General features: G+C 35.8%; 1 protein-coding gene across 3 annotated transcripts in view; it reads right to left on the bottom strand.

Annotated features, from left to right (window-relative positions):
• Positions 1–19721, bottom strand: part of ODAD2 (outer dynein arm docking complex subunit 2) — a 71257-nt gene that overhangs the window by 29381 nt on the left and 22155 nt on the right. For all 3 annotated transcript variants that reach the window (XM_079299625.1, XM_079299624.1, XM_079299626.1), the window contains 7 exons: positions 19499–19645; positions 19012–19221; positions 18627–18851; positions 16306–16416; positions 15691–15845; positions 12088–12330; positions 4475–4589 (listed from right to left, as the gene is read on the bottom strand). In XM_079299625.1, coding sequence (XP_079155751.1) covers positions 4475–4589; positions 12088–12330; positions 15691–15845; positions 16306–16416; positions 18627–18851; positions 19012–19221; positions 19499–19645 — 1206 coding nt within the window. The remainder of the gene's footprint in view (positions 1–4474; positions 4590–12087; positions 12331–15690; positions 15846–16305; positions 16417–18626; positions 18852–19011; positions 19222–19498; positions 19646–19721) is intronic.

Below are 19721 nucleotides of genomic sequence, written 5' to 3'. Positions count from 1 at the left end.
CAGATGGCTGGTGAGCAGCCTGCCAGGCTCCCTGGCTTCTAGTTTTCATAGAATCCTTGACTTCTTGCCTGATGGGCTGCCAAACAGCTGGAAATCCAGGTCTCCAGGAGCCCCTGAGCTTCTTGGCTTCTTGTGGTCTCCAAGCTCTCAGGCAGCTGCTTAGCATGGAACTTAGGGCCCAAGGCTCCTGTGTGAGGGAGATGCAGGCTGCACCCTTTGCTTCCCAGCTTCCACGTTAGGTGTGGACGAAACTGGACTCCTACATTTATGGACATTAAAGACCACAGGGCAACTTATGTCAGTCCATTCAGGATCTCCCAACATATCTGCAGGAGGCCCAAATAACTCCTGAGAGTCAGTTAACTAAACTAGGCAGCCTGTGTCAAGAGTCATTGGATGAGTTGGTTCTGTATGCACCCTGCAAGCAGGGCAGTCACTTATGAACTCACCAAGCCAGGTTGGGATTCCTGGGCTTCCTAAATCTCTGAACACTTTGGCTCTCTGAAAGGTTTCAGAGGCAAGCAAAAAATTCCTTTCTGTCTCTCTTTTGGTACACTTTTGATGCTTGGCTACTAAAACATGCTTAAAAATGTGGAAGATCTATACCAGGGAGTAAAAACTAAATAAAATCATAACAAATATGGAGAATTAGGTATAATGGATGTAAAAAATTTTAATGTTTAGAGAAAAGAAATAGAAAAATGGCAAGACAGTAATAACAGCACCAAGTTTGATCCAAGGTTTCTGTGTAACATTGCAAGAAGCACAGAAAGGTGAACAAAGAAACTGGAAAAGCTGTACATACACAAGAAGGGAATTTTGACATTTTAGGCTTGACCCAAGAATTGTACATAAGCAAAAGTGCATTGGTAGTACTTAACTAAAAGTTTTAAAATATAAAACAAAGAAACAACAGTGTGGAGTATGGAGCACAATTATCTTTACACACTATAGTTTTAAATTAGTAAAATGTGCAATCAAAGCATCCTAATGCATTTAAAACAGCAAATGGTTTTGCTATTTTTTAAATATTAGAAGAATTTCCAACTACATTTCTTTGTTATTCTTAGAAAAGAAATGCGCTCTGTGGTTTTATACATATGGTTATGTTAAACTTTCCACAACAAGCAACGTCTATGAAAGAATATAGGTCATCAGCAAAATATTTTCTATCCATAGGTTAACTCCTGCAGGTTGGCTGCAAAACTCACTTCACCATTATATAATACCGTTGTAGAGCTCAACATTAATTGATCTTCACACACATACCCATTTTGTGACCCTTCCCTCTTAACACTGGTTTTAGTTTTGATTTGGGGTTTTTTTGTGTCAGTGTTCCCTTTCCCCTTATGAAAGAAATACACAGATAACTATAGATGTCTCATTATCTTTCATCACACCCATGATAGTCTCCTGTAGAACTGAAACCACAACTTATCAGAAAAGGGTGAGATGTCATACCACAAGAAAATTTTAAGAAAATAGAGTAACTTTCTCTCTCGTCTTTCAAATTACCAGTCTCTGGTAGTTTGATTCCTCAATAATTTTAATTCCTTAAATTATTTTGACAGACAAAACATCACACTGTAACAGCTACTGAGAAATAATTAAGTGTACCCTAGATGAAACCAGGACAACTCTATACACAGATGGCTTAACAATGTTCTTTAAGAAAGCCTCACAGTTGTAGCTGTAAAAAATCTAAAACTGAATATTGAAAATTGATATGCAGGAACATGGGACAAAAAACCACAATGCCTGACATTACCACTTGCATTTTAATGTTTGCACCCCAAACTCTACGAAGTATGAGGACAGAAAATAACCTCTAGAACTTTTCTCCCTTTTATTTTTTTTTTTCTTTCAATTTATTTAAAAATTCAAGTAGAAAGTTCCTCTGTGAGGAAATAGGAATTTTCATACAGCTGGCAGTGCTCCTCTTATTGGCACAACACATTTGGGTGACTTTTATAATAGCCCAAATTACATCTTTGTAGAATTTCTCCAAATGTTTATGTTTGGGCTCATGTATGTTGGGAGAACATTACAAGTACTGTTTTTCAAAGAAGCATCATAACCAAATATTGCTGTTCCAACATCAACAGAGTTGAGTAGACTTCTCTTATTCATTTTTCATAATCATTTGTGTTTCTTGGACAGTGCACTTACACATTGCTACTAGCAATGTGTCTGCAGTAGTTACTTTTCCTTTTGGGAGTAAGGAACTAATTAATAAGAATCTGCTTCTATTAGGATAATTCCTTTAATTCCTTTGCAACAAACAGTATCATTTAGCTACATCATACTAATAAAATTCTATTCCATGGGAAGTACTCTTAAACAGATTATAGTGTAAGTAAGCATGAAAGAGAAACATGTAATTACATACTATAAAATAACTCCCCTATAAGAATTTTTTATTAGCTTCTAAGATTTCTAAAATACAGAAAATAACCTTTAAGTTGGTTGCAAAATGAAAATATCTGTGCAGAAAAATGGATGCTGCATTACATCATTATAAAAATTTGTTTATTATACTACTAACAAGTTCAATTTCATCTGTGAGCCTCCACAATGCAGAAGGGAACCACAACAGCTTCCACAAAAGAACACAAAAAGAAAATGGACTCCATTCTCACAGCTATTTGAAACACAGTTTGCAGTCCCAAGCAGAGGCTTAGAAAGGCCAGAACACACATAACCCTTTAAAGTCATGTACTTACTACTGCTTTTGAATCAAGCACTACATAAACCAAACTATTTCTTGGAAGATCATGTAAATTGTTGAATAATATTAACTTTGAAAAAAAAACCCAAATTTTCTTTATATAGGAATAGTTGCAGCATTTCCTCAGTGTGGCTGTAGTTGCTGCTTTATACATATTTCTTTCTATTCAGTGTCAGAGGAAAGGGTATTATTGGTAGGTTTGTTTCAGTGAGCCACTTGGCCTCAGTGTCACACAAAGAACTCTTTGTGGGATCACAGATTAGCATTAGGGCAGGCAGCCAAGAGAGATGAAAGGAGAATAGCTACACTAAGGGTGTACATAGCTTGCACTCATCAAACACCCCAGGATAAAAATGAAGAAAAAAATCCATGTAATGCATAATTTCAGCATTTGTCCTCTATTCCCTTAGTTTCTGAAAAAGTGCTTTTAGTGGAAGTTCTAGAAATGTGCAGTTCTACTCTGGCACTTCAAGTTGCAGACTCTTACACATAGAAAGTATTACATCAGTACTGAGATCAAGTAGTATTTTAACATTCAGTTATAGCAATGTTGTTCAAGAGAGAGGCAGGTCTATTTGTATCTTTACAGAGGAGATATCTTTAGATTGTACAATTAGGCACCAAAAAACTTTACTGCACTAGAGTGCACATTTAGAAAAAAAGAATGAAAAGATAATTCAGAATCGCCAGCATGTGTGAAAAATGAGAAGCAGGCTGCCATTGTAGAAATCATTGTGAAGAAATAAAAAAATGCTTGAGTTATAAAAACAGCACCAAATTTTCTCACTATATATCAATAAATCTCTATATTCATATATCTATATAATCAAACAATCTACTTAAATTAATAACAGCCACACAGTGCTCAATTCCAAACAGGAAACTGCCTGAAAAGGATGCTACACATACCTAGCACTTTGAAGGAATTACTATTCTTTACATAGTCAGGATCTCCAATTCTGTGCAGAAAGATAAATATTTTTGGTATAATAGAGAAAAGATGCAAATATTGCATTAAATATAGAGGTGGATCATAAATGGAAGCTAGTACTGTACAAGGATTAAGGTATAAAGTTAGTACTCTAGGAAACTTCAAATGGGAAATAAAATCTTGCCCGTTTATTTTACCATATGTCAGTGCTAAGAATTCAGAAAGATGACTTGCAACTTATCCTCGCTATTTTATCTCTATTTGGAAACTGACTGGAAATAAATGAATAGCTCAGTCTTCAGTACACAACTGACCTGCACAACCACCACTATTCACAACTGGCACTTTTTGTTGGCAGTCTGAGCAGAAAACCTGAAGATTACATTGGCACTGAGTCTAAAATATGCTCTGAAACCAAATGATGGTCCCTTGAGAACACAGCTGAAGTACCTCACGGTAGAGAACAACTAGAACTACCTGTGCTATTCATAGCCTGTGAGTAGAAACTTTCTGTTTTCAGCATTTTCAGATTTTCATCATGCTTTATTTGGGAACAGTAAACTTAGGTCCTGGTAAGTTACTAAAATATATTTGTCAATACACAAAAGACTGTAAAGGCAAAACACATTATATAATGGGTGCTAGATGATAGAGTATCCACTTCTGAAAAGGAAATACATATATTTTTTAAGCAGTTAACAGAATAAAATAAAGGGAGTGTAAGTAGCAAGCAGCAAAGTATTGCTGGAAATTATCCAAATATAAACATTATATATGAGTATATTTATAATGAAACTGTTACTTTACTTTCTTACCTTCGCGTTTTCAACACAAGGACAAAGAGCCCAAGCTGCACTTGCTTGAACATCTGGGTTAGGATTTTTCAACAATGACCATAGCAAGCGAACTCCATCTAGACTGTCAATTATCCTATTGCAGAAACAGACCCAAAAATGGAGTATTAATTACGGAGTATACAATGCTGAATCTCAAATTATATCAGTTTGTTTGGAATACTGCTCCAAGAAACACTGGCATGATTCTGACATACTGTTTTGGTTTATGCAAGTGCTTGTGTTTTATTGACAGCTAATCACCATCAACATACTCAACAAACAGTGCCCACTATAACAGATGGATGCCAATAAATAATGCAAAGACAGAATGTTTTCTAACTAAATCTCATTAATGTTGTTTATTTTTTCCAGCACTGTCATTCAGAGTGCTTATAGTAGATAAAGTAAGCTACATTATAACCAGAGCCCATAAATGTGAAAACAAGCATGCAACTTTTTAACGATCTGCATCCAAAGTGAAATCTGAATTTGAGCATACTGGCTTCTTTCATATAGTAACAAATACTTTCCAAAACAAATATTTATGCCTAAAACGATGTACTTAACTTTTTATTCAGTCTACGCTTAATGTATTTACCTTGCTCTATGACATATTTTAAAATACTATGTTTCTAATTAAGCATTAGAAATTAAAATGGTCACACCACAGAGCATCCTTTGTTGGGAATGAATAACGTGTAACTTGTTTCCCATATGTTCCTTCCTAACAAGACCAACACTAAGCACTATGTTATAACTACTTAAACATACTATAATCAAAGTATCTTCAGGACTAGCTAAGAAATGAACTACCATCAGCATCATCTCTACACCATCTGTGTTATGTTTACATATTGATCAGGCTTGGGGATTCATAACTTCACATCAGCTTCCAGTGAATACCCTAAAGGGAAAGGAAGGTCAGACAAAACTTGCTAGACTTTACCAACGTGCCTTTTTTCAAAAAACTGTGTTAAACTCAAAGCAGATGAGCTGAAGTTGAAGAAAAGGAAGCACACCATTGTCTAACTTCAAAAATAAAAAACTCCATTGCATGTAACGTGCTTCTATATTTACTTGCAAATGCAAGAGAATTCAAATACATTTTTAAGAGAACTTAAAAACAACAGATAAAGGATCTCATTTATGTTCACTACATATGCTTGGCCAAGAAATTTTAAAACTAGCTATAAAATGAACTTTTTATGCTATTCTATCATCATTTGAAGCAGAAAAGATAAATAAGGACATGAAGTCTGTCTAAAATAAGCAAGGACATTATTCATAACATTTTTATGCAAACTGTTTAAACAACTATGTTTTTCAAAATAAAACTTTTTGTACAAATCTATGGTTAAGCCAAAAAACTTAAGTTTTTAAAGATCTGCCAGTTTCAGTATAGCTTATTTTACACTCAGATCCAAATCAATTGCAAGAAAATCATCATTCAAAGAACAAATTCAGAAGTATTAACACAACAAAATAAAACAGTAGGAGCACAAACTACACAATTACACATAGTTCACATAGTAATGACTTAAGTAAAAGCTTCAAAACAAACTTTTAAGTCCCTTCAAACCCCAAAAGTTTTTAATCAATTTTAACATTACTCTCCTGTCATTTCAGAAAGTACAAGGAATTTTTCCTATATTGGAATTAATTAAAAAGAACCCATGAATCTTTCCTCTAGTCAAATAGAGTACTGATCATTTACCAACACAAGGTACTTCCTCCCAAGGGGCCTAAATATAAATGACCCAGCTCCAATAAGTACATAAAAATCAAGAGATAGAAGCCAAACACTGAGCTCAGATTTTTCCACCACATTTAAAAAAACAACCTGTAGGCTGATTTATCTTTCTATTTTTCTTAAGGCTTCCTTTTCAATTGATAGTTTACTTTCATTTTCTTTTTAGTTTTCTGGTCTTCAGTATTTCAAGGTAAACTATCCTCCCTCTATCATTAATTTTCTGAAGAAGAGTTTTGCCTTTTGCCTAAAGACTGGACAGACCAATTATCTTAGAATAATGGAACCCAAATAAGAATATGTGAAGGTATAGCTCTCTGACCATTCAACATGAATAAAATTAAGCTAGGAAACAGCAGAAACAAAGCAATAACATCTCTAAATCACATTGTTCATTGCTGATTAATTGCAGTTACACTAGATTAACACAAATAAAAGGACCTCAACATACAGGAATGATGCTCTTGAATTCTCACTCTGGGAGAGTAAGAATATCATTGTGCAATCACCATGCAAGAACAAACCTTATTTTCATCTTGCTGAGAACATACATTTGCTAATCTAGAAAGCACTGCTAGAGTTCAATTTTTTAATCTTCCTGTGGTTTCACTACACAATCCAGCAGATGAAGAAAATGGGTTCTGAATGAGTGCATCTGCCTTTACAGCAAAGGGAACACTAAAATAAATGGTCCTGAAAAATGTTTCCTCTATAAAAGTGCTTAGACATTAACTTCCTTCCTATGTAAAAATTCCTTTTTGAAGCTGACAAAAAAATACACATTCAGTTTTTTTCACAAAAAAAAAAGAAAGAGAGAGGAACATAGACCTGTAATCTTGAAAATTTTAGCTTTGATGGCATAATGTAAAACAACATTATGATTTACTTTTTTATGTAGTTTTTGTACCTAATTTTCTTCCCACAATGTATTATAATATTATTAGCAGGATGAAGCAATAAAGCTTCTTACCACAATAAATACAAGCAAATATAAAATTTACTTTGGTTGGCATTCAATTCTGTATTCATCCATAGTTAGCACATTATTCACTCTGTGTCTTCAATCACTTAAGCAATTTATTTTATAATAATTTGTTGGTATTCTGTCGATAAAACTAAACTACTACTAAAATCTGGAGCAAGCAACCACTCAATGGACTGTTAAAAGACAGGTTTTTAAATACAAATGCTAAACATTTTCTTTGAAAACTGAATGAAATCTCATAAAAGCTGAAATAATGCAATATTTAGTTGATATAAATCTAATACTTTAATATTCAAATATTTGACTGCTTTATATAATAGTTGATCTGCTATTGGATGGATGGATGGATGGATGGATGGATGGATGGATGGATGGATGGATGGATGGATGAATGGATGGATGGATGGAATATATTTCATGTACAGGGCACTATTGATAGTCAAAATCTTAACAGGTATGAAACTCACTTAAAGTAGAAATGTAAACTTTATTATGAGCCACTTGGTCCTTTACTGTAAATACATAGCAATACATGAATATGTGGAGTTCAAAAGCAGGAGTCCAGGTTCTGAACTGCTATGCCTCTATTCCTTGGTACAGCCAGGGCATCTCACCATAGAATTGGGCCACCTCTTCTAATTCAAAGCTCTCTGTCACAGACTGATCTTGTTTGATCACTGATATAATTTAGAATAGGTGTATATTATTCTGCTCCTCAACCCAAAGTGGCAATGGCAGTTAGAACTGGTTGAAGAGGCACTCCTGTCATGTGCTCCTGTGCTGGTCAGACATGATTAGAGCAGAAGTGAAGGGATATTTTCAGTGGGCATCACCACTCCTACCAAAAGGCAGCTGCAAGGTGTAGGACCAAAGCATCTTCCTGCTTCCAACACAGAACATATGTATGGTGTACATAGAACAGGTCTTATGGGCAAATAACTTTAATGCAATTAAAAACATTTAGAGATAACTATGATTTTTAGGTTAGAACAAATTGGTATTTGATCAGTGCAGATTGGTCAACTTGAGATAATTTTTCAAATTACTTTTGTTCTCGGTTCTTAGGCAAAAGTTGCCTAATGAAGACTTCTCACATTGTTTAAGAATTTCATTAACATTACATCATTGAATATCATGAGCAAGATGTTGCTTATAATTCTAGAAATTTACTCTGTTTTTTTAAATATGTCTGAAATTAGCAAAGCTGTTAATCTGCAATAGTACTTCTCTTTCAAGTTAAAACTTAATATTGAACATTTCCAGTAGAAATGTCAACATGAATTGCTAAAATACACATGCGTACACACAGCCTAGACATCTGTTTGTCATATCTATCATCTCTCTCTACTAAAATGTTACTTACCAGAACTTTGAGAACTTCAGTTTAATTGCCTGCCAATTTAGACCACAAATACAAATGTAAATAAACAAAGTTATACTGACTCTGTATTGTGCTCACTAGTAAGATTACAGGGTTTAATTCTGTCAAAATGTAATCTCATCTTTTTTTAAACCACAATTTAGCATTTTTCTTAAAACTTTCACTAGCTGCTGCTGACTGCTTTGATAAACAGTATTATATACCAATGACTCAAACTCCATCTGCTTGGCTAAAATAATTGTACACTTTTGTACATAGGATTCTAAGTCCATAGTTTTGAATGCCAGTAATGCAGTCTATGGATTTTAAAATGGAAAAGGCAAATGAAAATCTAGTGTCAGTTAAAGAAAATAAAAGAAAGTTAATAACTTTTAAAATGTTCTTTAAAAAGATAAATATACATAAAAAATATACAGCAAGATCTCTGTCAGTGGTGGTACAGCAGACCAAGTATGGAGAACTTAGAACTTCATGCTGTCTACACCAAAGTAAGGGAGTTCAGTCACATAATTATGTTGGTTTTTTTAGATAAGTCATCTTATTTTTGGCTGTGAGAGAAGCTAGCTGCTGTTTTTTATTTTAAATATCTCAATAAAGTCAGTAAGAATCATATAATTGCTTCAACTTGCTGTGAAGTAAAAGATTGGTGCAGAAAAGTAACACTAGTGTACCATTCATTTAGTAATTTTAAGAGTAACAGTACCAACTATGAAACATGGCAGAAATAAAATACATAACAGACATATAGAAGATGCAGATTCACCTATGCCTATCTATCAGTCTCTCTTTGTCAATGCAAGCTTCTTCTGTGGAACATAAGATAATCACACAGTATTTCCCTCAGAATTTAACTGCACTGCTTCATAGAACATTCTCAGCTTTTTCCAGTCCATAATGATGCTTTATTTCTTACATTAATCACAACCTCTTCATTCTATATCTGAATCATTTATAGAAATTATGTGAGCTCCACTCTTGCTCACTCTTCACACACCTACTGCAGCAAGAATAAGCACATGCAAAGTAGAAAACTGCTAAACTGAATACTTAGCCACACTTTGTTAAACATACTTGCAGCCAATGAAATATAAGATTATATCTGAAAATTCTCAATTCTAATGAGGGCTTAAATTTTTCTACATATGAAAGTCAATGATAGCAGAATCCAGGAAAATCATCATAATATTCAAAGTTTCTATGATGCCAAACTAAAAAAGTTACACTGTAAACAGAGCCTGTCTGAACCACATGGAAAAAAACCTCCAAGCATCAAGACTTGCCAGTCAAATTTGGTAGGAATAGGCAGCAGAGAAAACCTGATTATCTAGAACCTGTCAAACCATTCTGAGAAATAAGTGATTATGAAATAAGAAATGTAATAGAGATCCAGCTACATGAATCTCAAAAACCATTAACAATGAAGCATCAACCTCCTGCAACAGAAAATTCTCATCACCTGCAGATGCTTACAGGCTACAAGTGGTTTTGCTCCACTTCTTTCTAGAAGGTTATCTTGGCATATTTCCACATCATTATTAAAAACTTCAGAAAACATTTACAGAAAGAGACTGACCTCCACAGTGGTTTATAACAAGGCTATTTATTGTTTTAGGCCCCAGTTTTGTAAACAAAAGAGTCATGCTACAGACTCTGTGTATGTATGTATTTCATGTCTTTGGTGAATTGTTCTTCCCCAAAAGGAGAACATTTAGGATGAGGAGACACAATTTCAACTTCTGCTGTACTGGTCTGAGAGGAGGAGAAGGTAGAGGAATGGACATATTCTTTTTTCTTTTTCTTGGTTTTTTTGTGAGAAAGGTGGGGATCAGTGTTGGGGGGACAAGTTGCTTGTAAGTGCCCTGTGAGAGGCAGATCACTCAATCAAGGAAATAATTTCAATATATGAGCAGTTACACTGCTGTCAGTGTTTTAACTAAGCATAATTTTTAAACATTTTTCTGAATTAGTAACAAATTTACTCACACTTGGATGAATCATGCTTTGGGAAAAATACAACAGCATCATCTCTTCTAGTGCTGCAAGCATAGCTAGCACAATACATCAGGTACATGGCACAGTCATGCTAATAACAACATTTGTGTAACGTTTCTGTAGTAGCAAAAAGTATATTTACACTTACTTAAGATCTTGCTTGCTTGCTAATGTTCTGAAATACTTTTAGAAACACTTCTAATGTTTTATATGAACCAAATTCAACATTTGATTCTTTTGTTCACTCTTTACAAACTCTGTAATATAAATTTTGTCCCAAACCTGTATTTTCTCCTTGTTAAAGACAAGACAGACTTTGTTCTATCACAATTTTAGCAGCAACCTGCATTTTTTAATGCTTATACTGAACACATTCCAGTATGAAACTGTCCATACTGGATACTACAAGTGACAGTTTTGAATCCAGGAATATGTCTGAGGTTTTCTAAATATCAATTTATATTTACTGGTATTTAAGTTTCTCAGTATTTGCAATGCTAATTCTTTTAGGTTAATATATTATGCTAAAGGCTGATTTTTAAGTGAGAAATGTCATTGAAATGATTTCATTTATTTATGCTTTAATGCTACATGGCTAACTGCTCATACAACCCATGTTTACAGTTGTGTACCATCCAGCCTTTTGCCACTGGGTGACAGCCAAAGCATGAGAACAAAAGCCTTATTCAGGAAAAGAATTCCCTGCACTGCTATATGAATATCAAGTGAATTATGCAAATCAGAACAGGAGGAGCTTAATAAAACTCTCTTTCTGACCTCCCTTATGTTTAAGGAGGGAAATATGCTGAGAATCTCGCAGTAAATATCCTTGTAAGAGAACAGTAAGCACAGCAAGTACCGACCTCAACATTGAACTGAAACACTTCATCATAAAACTCAATGACCTTTGTAATTTGTACAAATCTACATCACAAAATCAAAGACTGCCTTTTTCTTTGATTTTGCAAAGGTGTAAGAGGGAAGAAAAGGGTCCAAAACTGAGTTCACAAAAGGAATGATGGAGAGGGACAAAAGAGATCTACAATACAAGTAATACACTGATACAAAAAAAATTAAGTTTCTTTTCATAAAAGTAAATTTGCATGTTTCCCTTTAGAATAACTTTCTCTAATATAGGCTATTTTTAATGACTTGAGAACAGTAGTAAAAAGAGATGGCAAAATATGGACCTATATGCAGCACTTTAAAATGGTGTTTTTTAACTCTGAATTTCAACTTTAACAAAAACCAGTTTACTAAAAGTTTATTTGATTTTTCTCAAAAGGCATAAGCTTTACCTTCCATATATTTCCTTAATAATTTTTTTATCTACAGCAAATTTACAGTAGGATGTAACTAACCCACACAGTCCTGCAAAAAGCAAGAAGTAAAAAATACTTTAAATCAGATTAGAATTGGCTATACTTGCATCAAAATAACTGAACTGTTTTTCAATATTTAAAATGGCATGAATATTAATAACTCACAACATATTTTCAGGTTCCATTGCACAACCTCCCACTGCTTTGTTGACATTCACAAGCAGGGCCTGATTAGTTGCAGTCAGTAACTTCACCAGAGGTGCAATTCCACCACATCTGCGGATAGCGCCTCGATTTTCCTGCTCCTGGCAACACTCTCCCAGTGCTCCAATGACATTTATAAGGACCTCCTCAGGCTGATCAGTAAGCAGTGTTACCAAAGTTTCTACAGTTTTATATTCCTGAAATCTAAAAGACAGCAATAAATCCAAAGTTGTTATTTTCAGTATACCATTATAAGCTTAATTTTATAAATAAAGTATTATTAGAATTGAAGTAAACGTTTTAATTTCTGCATGTAAATCATCTTACTGAAAAAATCCCAATACAGGTAAACCATTCCAATCACTTATTCTAAGTGTGACATACAGCCTAATTTCTTATTCTACCTTTCTAGCTACATTTCCACAATTTAGCTAAGAACCTCCTGAGTAGTTTGAAGGTTTTTTTAAACTTGGCATGTGGATGCAACACTTACAAACAAACCAGAAGACTGTGTTATCCTTATTTCCAGCACTTTTTCCAGCTATGTTAACAATAGCTAGGGTAGCATTGTACCAGACCCACCTCCACCTCTCTGAACCCTTAAAGGATTGCCCTTTTTTTTTCACCAAATATGAGCCTTTAGAGAGTTTACCCTGAGCAGTTCTATACTTAATTCAGGGCAAATACACTTTGCATTTTCCTGAGGTCAGAACCATAGTTCATAGTTCTAGTACACTTGTTAGATTCCAACTTGTAATTAAGAAATAAGTTGACAGAAATGTGACTTGACTGCTTTGTTAATACTTTCCTCATTCTTCATAGAACTTTTGATACTGACAATCAAAAATTTGTTTTTTAAAATCTTGAAGGTCCTATCTTGCAAAGAGATGTGTGCTAAACCTCAAAAGTTCATTTCTCAGAACAGGATTTTTTCCTCAGTGCCAGAATCATCTTCTAAGGGCTATTTTTTTTTTGTTAAAAACAGGGGATTCTTAACAAATACTGCATCTTTCTTTTATACATTTTCTGATAGACCTTGACAGTACCATGTGGTATATCAAGTTAGAACTAACCTATTATAATCTAATTATCAGAGAAAATTTCTCTGAGGGAACTGAGTTCTCATTTATGCTTTCCACCCAGCCCCTAGCTTCTGGGAATGTCTACTTGAGCTACCAAAACTATCTTCCAGGAAGAAGTTGTCCATGTAGCTTTTCTTTCATGCAAAAAAAAAAAATTTAGAATTTCTTAGATTTTTATAGCATTACTAGATGTTTCAATAAAAATTCATCTTTCCAAGATGGATTATAAGCATAATAATTAAAGCAACTGAGAAATGAGAATCTTTTGTTTTTCATCATCCACACCTTTGCTTAAAAAGAAAATTTCCTCTCTTTGTTCACTGTAATTTGGAAGTATCCCTACAATTATTTTTCAAGAGTAAACATCAACAGCATAAAAAAAAGAGCAGTAAAGGAAGCAAATAATCTTAAAAGCCAACAAAACAAAATAGATTTTTGCTGGCATTTCATGCTTCACAGATGGAAAGATGTGAGCTGGCTTGCAATGGCCAGGCTGCTCTCTGACAGAGCTGTTGGCTCGGGCCATCTTGTGTTCAGGAGCAGTACGGCTGCTGCCACACCAGCTGCACCTGCAGCTACACAGGACAGGCACAGCACAGGAACAGCACAGGCACAGCACAGACACAGGGACAACACAGGCACAGGCACAGGCACCTGCACCAGCTGAGTCAGCACATCCCAGCTGTGAACTCAGGTACAGGAAATACTCTGGAGCACTTTAGAGATAATTAAGTGCCCCTGCAGGAGCCAGCAGGGTTTGTTAGTTCTAGCTTCATGCCAGACTCAGGCTCATCCCTCCAGATCTACTTAGGTGTTTCCATATTATCCTTACTCCCTTTTCTTTAGTGCCCTCCCATCTTGAGTTTGGATAGGGTTTACTGCTTCAGACTCAGCACTTCATAACACATGAATTCAGCTGGAGCTGTGCCGGGCTAGTAACCTTTGTGGAGCATCAAGCACTTGCCAAAGATATGTGAGTAGCCCAACAAAAATCTGTTTGCAGTTGGACAGAATTATTGGCTACAGCTATACTAATAAATAAAACAGGCTAGGGCTCATTCTCTAGCCCTGAGGACAAGAAGCACAACACAGCATCCATATGGCTAAAATCTCTTATCCTCACAGTGCAGGGTGGCCTCACCCATTCTGCTTAATGGGAACAATCTGTTGCCTGCACCGTTCCTAAGGAGTGTCTGGGCATTGTCTGGGAGAGCATTTGCTGGCAAACTGTGTAAGGGACTGTGCTGGCAGTTAAACAGTATGGATAATCCTAACACAGAGCCTGAAACCTGAAAGGTTGGCCCTGTTTAATTTACTAGTACAGAGAGAGCCATTCAGTCTGTCTCATCACTGACTGATCCAAAATCAGGATACCTCTGCACAACTCCTTCAGAAAAGAAGGATACATCCATAAGAAAAGTTAGTTTACTGTGCAATTAAGAATGCAAAAAAGCAGTAGGACAGCAGTAGAGGACGTAAAGACCATAGGTCTGTATACCAGAACTTTGGGAATTCATTTAGGACAATAAAAAGTCAGCATGTAAAACCTGGAAATCTTCCTAATTTTTACCCAGTCTTTATCTATCATATGTGCTTATCCAGCAAGGTACATTAAATTAGGGCAGCAGGAAGATGTTACCTCTTACTAATACTCCTTCTAACCTTTCTACATGCTCTACGTACAGAGCAGCATAATTTCAGCAGGAAACCTAGCACATATGTCATGGAGCCACCTTCCTTTTTTTAGGTAAGGTGCATGAATTTGTTATATTAATTTTAGATCAGGGGGTAAAGTATTCTCAATCATTAAGCTGCCCCATGGAAGGTGGAGAGTGACAACTCCTGCTGTCACATTCTCAGATAATTACTCAGAAGCCTGGTACTGAGAGGTTGCTGGTACCCACAGTAGAACACTCATCAGCTAATTCCACTCATTTAGAAACTGGGTCTCCAGACTCAGCTACTTTTCTGAGCCCCTTCTGTAGTCAAGATGAGAAGCATCTTGGCTACTTATCCTAGACTCCAATATATTTCTAATATGCATTATATATCTACCCTACAATGAGATAGTTTGGTCTCTGTCTCTCTTGGAAACATTAAAGTCAAGTGTACTAAGTACTCTCTACCATACAGCAGTGATTCTGGCTTGTAAGTTACAGACAGGAGGGGGGAGATGAGATATGCCACAAGTCAAATGTTTAGTATGTTCTAGTACACCTCCTGACTCATTGTCCTACAGCTTAACTAGAGGCACCACTTGTCTCCATTGACTGTTAAGATTCCAGGAATTTAACACTGTCTCCACTCTACCCTGACGAGATCAGGTGCCAATATTTTAAGTACTATAAAACTTAAGCTGAAAGCCCAAATTATTATAAAGACTGATTTAGAAGAATCATGACACAACAGTTTTGAAAACAGTAGAGGCCCATAAAATCAAAACATGATAATGTAATAAATGCTTGTAAAATTAAATTGTTACTTTAACACGTTTTCTCTACTGATTGCACATTTCCAGATTGCTCCTGTCACAGCTGCCAAAAGTTGTTTGTTTTCACTGTTATCAAGCAGATCTGATAGTGGTTGTAAACCTTCATGTTCTCTAACCAGGTCACGTGTTTCTTCATCTTCTGCACACTATAAAAAATACATATATATAAAAATAAAAATGTTTAAAATTATGTCTTCAAAAGTTACATTGTAACTAGTAAAACCTAATAGAGAAGAAAACATAAATATTGTATTCAAATATCTGAATATGCTAACAACTCACTAAGAGAGTTTGACAGGAAACTGCTCCTGTATATGCAGCAGTGGTTATACTATCACATTGTCCACTTCAGTGGCAAACAAACAAAAAAACCAAAGCAGCTCTATGCACAGTATGCCTCCCCTCTCTCCACTGGTTACTTAATACTTGCCCACAAGAGCCAGTAGGAACCTAATAATAATATTAAATATGCAGCTAAAATATTCACAACATTTCTATAATTTTTCTGCATTAGAGAAATAGTGAAATTAAGAAAATTTAAAACTGACAGTGACTTGAAAACAAAGGACTAATCTGGTTTTGATCTACTGATTATAATACAATTACCTTAAATATGGCACTCGCACAATGCATCTGGAGCTCCTCATGTTCACTACTCAGATTTTTCACTAGGTTCTCAATCATGCCTTCTGTCCTTATTGCAAGTCTGTAACTTGGCTGAAAAGATAAACTGCATCTTTTAGATCCTGCACATTAACAGTTAATAGGTCACAATAATAATACAATACTGTAAGTTTGATATTGAGAAGCCTTGTACTTTATGGAAGCACAAGTCATCATTGTCTTGAAAATACTACTGATGATCTTGGAGGTAAGTAAATACTAACATTCTCTGCAGTGCTCTTCAAATCATCTGTAAAATGAGGTACTGCAGTGCCTAGCTTGTAGCCACTTGGCTTATGCAGAATGTAGAATATTCTGAAAGGTGTCCAGACTCACTGCTCAGACCCAAGAAAGCAAAAGATGCTTCATAATGGGATCAAGAAGTACCCCCTCACTTCATTGAGAACCAGCAGCCAAAACAATAGCTCTATTCCTAAAACAAGGCTAACGAAACATGCTCTTAGAATTAACATTTTTAGTGATATTTTCATCCAAATTTTAACCAACAGGCATTCTAACAGGGGATCATTTTTTAAGTGGGGGAAACATCTGTGTAAGAAATGTTTAGTGTTCCTTCCAAGTTAGGCCATACAAGAAATCCTCAAAAAATGACACCTTCTCAATATATACTTACTGAACCTAAAACATGCCAGCTTTGTGTCTTATGGAACATGAATTAATTTGTGTAATTTAAGAAGACAATTTTTAACAGACAGTGTTTAATAATGTACAATCTCTTGAAAATTATGTTTTCTGGGCCTCAAATTCACCAAGACAAATTATGTATATTTTTTATCTGAAATACAATACACCTCAAGTTCAGATGAAGATACAGAATCATAAACAAATAGAATCATTTAGGTTGGAAAAGACCTTTAAGATCATTGAGTCCAACCAATACCTAACACTGCCAAGTCCACCACTAAACTGCATCTCTAAGTGCCACATCTGCACATCTTTTAAGTAACTCCAGAGATGGTGACTCAACCATTCCCCTGGGCAGCCACTTCTAGTGCTTGACAACAGTTTTGGTGAAGAATTTTTTCCTAATATTCAATCTAAACCTTCTCTGATTCAACCTGGGGCAATTTCCTCTGATCCCATTGCTGGGAGAAGAGAATAATCCCACCTGGCTCCAATTTTCTTTCAGGTAGTTGGAGTGAGTGATCAGGTCCCCTTCGAGCCTCTTTCTCTCCAGGCTAAACACCTCAGCTCCCTCAGCTGCTCCTCACCAGCCCTGTGCTCCAGACCCTTCCACAGCTCCATTGCCCTTCTCTGGACACACTCCAGCACCACAGTGTTCTTTCTGAATTGAGGGACCCAGAACTGAACACAGGATTTGTGCAGTGCCCTGGTCCTGCTGACCACACTATTGCTGACACAGGCCAGGATGCCACTGGCCTTCTTGTTCACCTGGGCACATGCTGGCTCACGTTCAGCCCTCCAGATCTTTTCTTACCATGCAGTTTTCCAGCCACTCCTTCCCCTGTAGCACTTCAGGGGTTGCTGTGACCCGAGTGTAGGACCTGTCACCTGGCTTTGTTGAACCTCATACCACTGGCCTTGGCACATGAATCCAGCCTGCCCAGACCCTTCTGCAGAGCCTTCCTGCCCTCCAGTAGGTTGACACTCCCACCAAACACTGAGCTTGTTGAGGGTGCCCTTGATCCCCTCACCAGGTCATTCATAAAGACATTAAACAGAATTGTCCTACTAGTGTAACACCTTGCATGGCCATGCTAAAAAAAAACTTGTATTCAAATTTAAAAACTGAATATACTAAAAGTTGCAAAATGTGCCATGGAAATCTATGGAAAAATCACTTATATTCCTTTCTCCTACTTGCAATGGATCAGACCCAATGCACAAAGACACTGTAAACCACTCTGCCTGCACTGCCTTGGATCTTCTTGGCCACACCTGCAGGTTACTTTTGTAGAATTTAAATGCATTGATTAACCAGAACACAGCACCTTAGGTTGCCAAAACTGTAAAGTATGATGAAAAAAAGAGAAACTCATTAACGCTTTCATTTCTACATTTTTTTTCTTTTATGTATTACTCCTAGCCTTTCAAATAAAAAGATATGTGGCTTTTACTTCAATCCAAGTTGTGACCTTCTCAAGACCACTCTGATTACATAAAGCATCTACTTCCTGATGGGTTAACTGACCTGATTTAAGTGCCTGTAGAATGTAGTATTTCCTTTTAGTGGCAAATTTCTTTAATGCTTAGAAATAACTTAGCTATATGTGTTCACTCACCTCTGAGGCACATTCTTGTAGTGTCCCCACTACTGGGATTAAGATGTTAGCATGTGGGCATTTGAGCCATCTAGCTAGCAATGGAATGCCACCAGCTGTACGGATTGCTTTCTTGTTTTTGGTGCTCTTGCTGCAGCTCCAGAGTGCCAAAGCCCCACAGCGTGCTGTTTCAATGTCTTTGCCCTGGTATGATGTCCCCACTGAAACACAGTCCAACAGCTCAACCTAAAAATAATATCAATTTCTTAACATCTGCAGGAAGCTTCGATAACATGCTGCTTTCTAATTATGGTAAACACTACAATTAATCATGTCTACAACACATGATGGATTTTTTGAACAAAAACAGCGTCTGACCAGAGTACAAATTTTAATGTCTGCTTACCAATTTCTTGATTCCTCCATGTTGTCTTACTGTCTTTCGTGCTCGTTTAAATCTAGCAACATTGGCAATTGTTTCAGCTGCCAAACATTTTAGATTGGTATCTACAGAGTCCAGTATTTTCACCATGATCTCTAAGCCTCCAAGATCTGCAATTGCATGTCTGATCAATATATTTTGACTAATTTCCTTCAGGATTTTTAATGAACCAGCCTAAATAATGGGAAACAATTGAAGTTAAGCATTTCTTAGGTACACAAAAATGATATCATTATTTAAAATGATGCTTTGTTTTTTTTCTTTATATTTAATCAACAGAAAAGAAGGAAACTGAAAGTCAATGACATAGATGTCTTGCTAAAAAATCTGAAGAAAACAAGAAAATACAGAAATGAGACATCAATTTTCTTTACACTCTAGCTTTGAGACTCAAAAAAAAAATTCTAATAGAAAAGGCATATTCATTGTTCTTTTTGACAAAACTCATTACCTGGCACTTAATTTCTTCTGTATCAAGTAAATTAATTAACACTTCAAGACATCCAGTGTCTCTGATGGCCAGCTGACATGTTTCCTGAGACAGATTGAAATCTCTCATTGAACACAGTGCAATTACAGTAGCTGTTGGATCACCTCCCTAAAATAAAGCAAATAACAAAGGAGTAAAGTGCATTTAATATAAAACTCAATCACTTCTAGTCATGCTAGTAAAA

The sequence above is a fragment of the Erithacus rubecula genome (assembly GCF_903797595.1).
Source record: "Erithacus rubecula genome assembly, chromosome: 3".
NCBI lineage: Eukaryota > Metazoa > Chordata > Aves > Passeriformes > Muscicapidae > Erithacus > Erithacus rubecula.
This window is presented reverse-complemented; position numbering and strand designations above follow the sequence as displayed.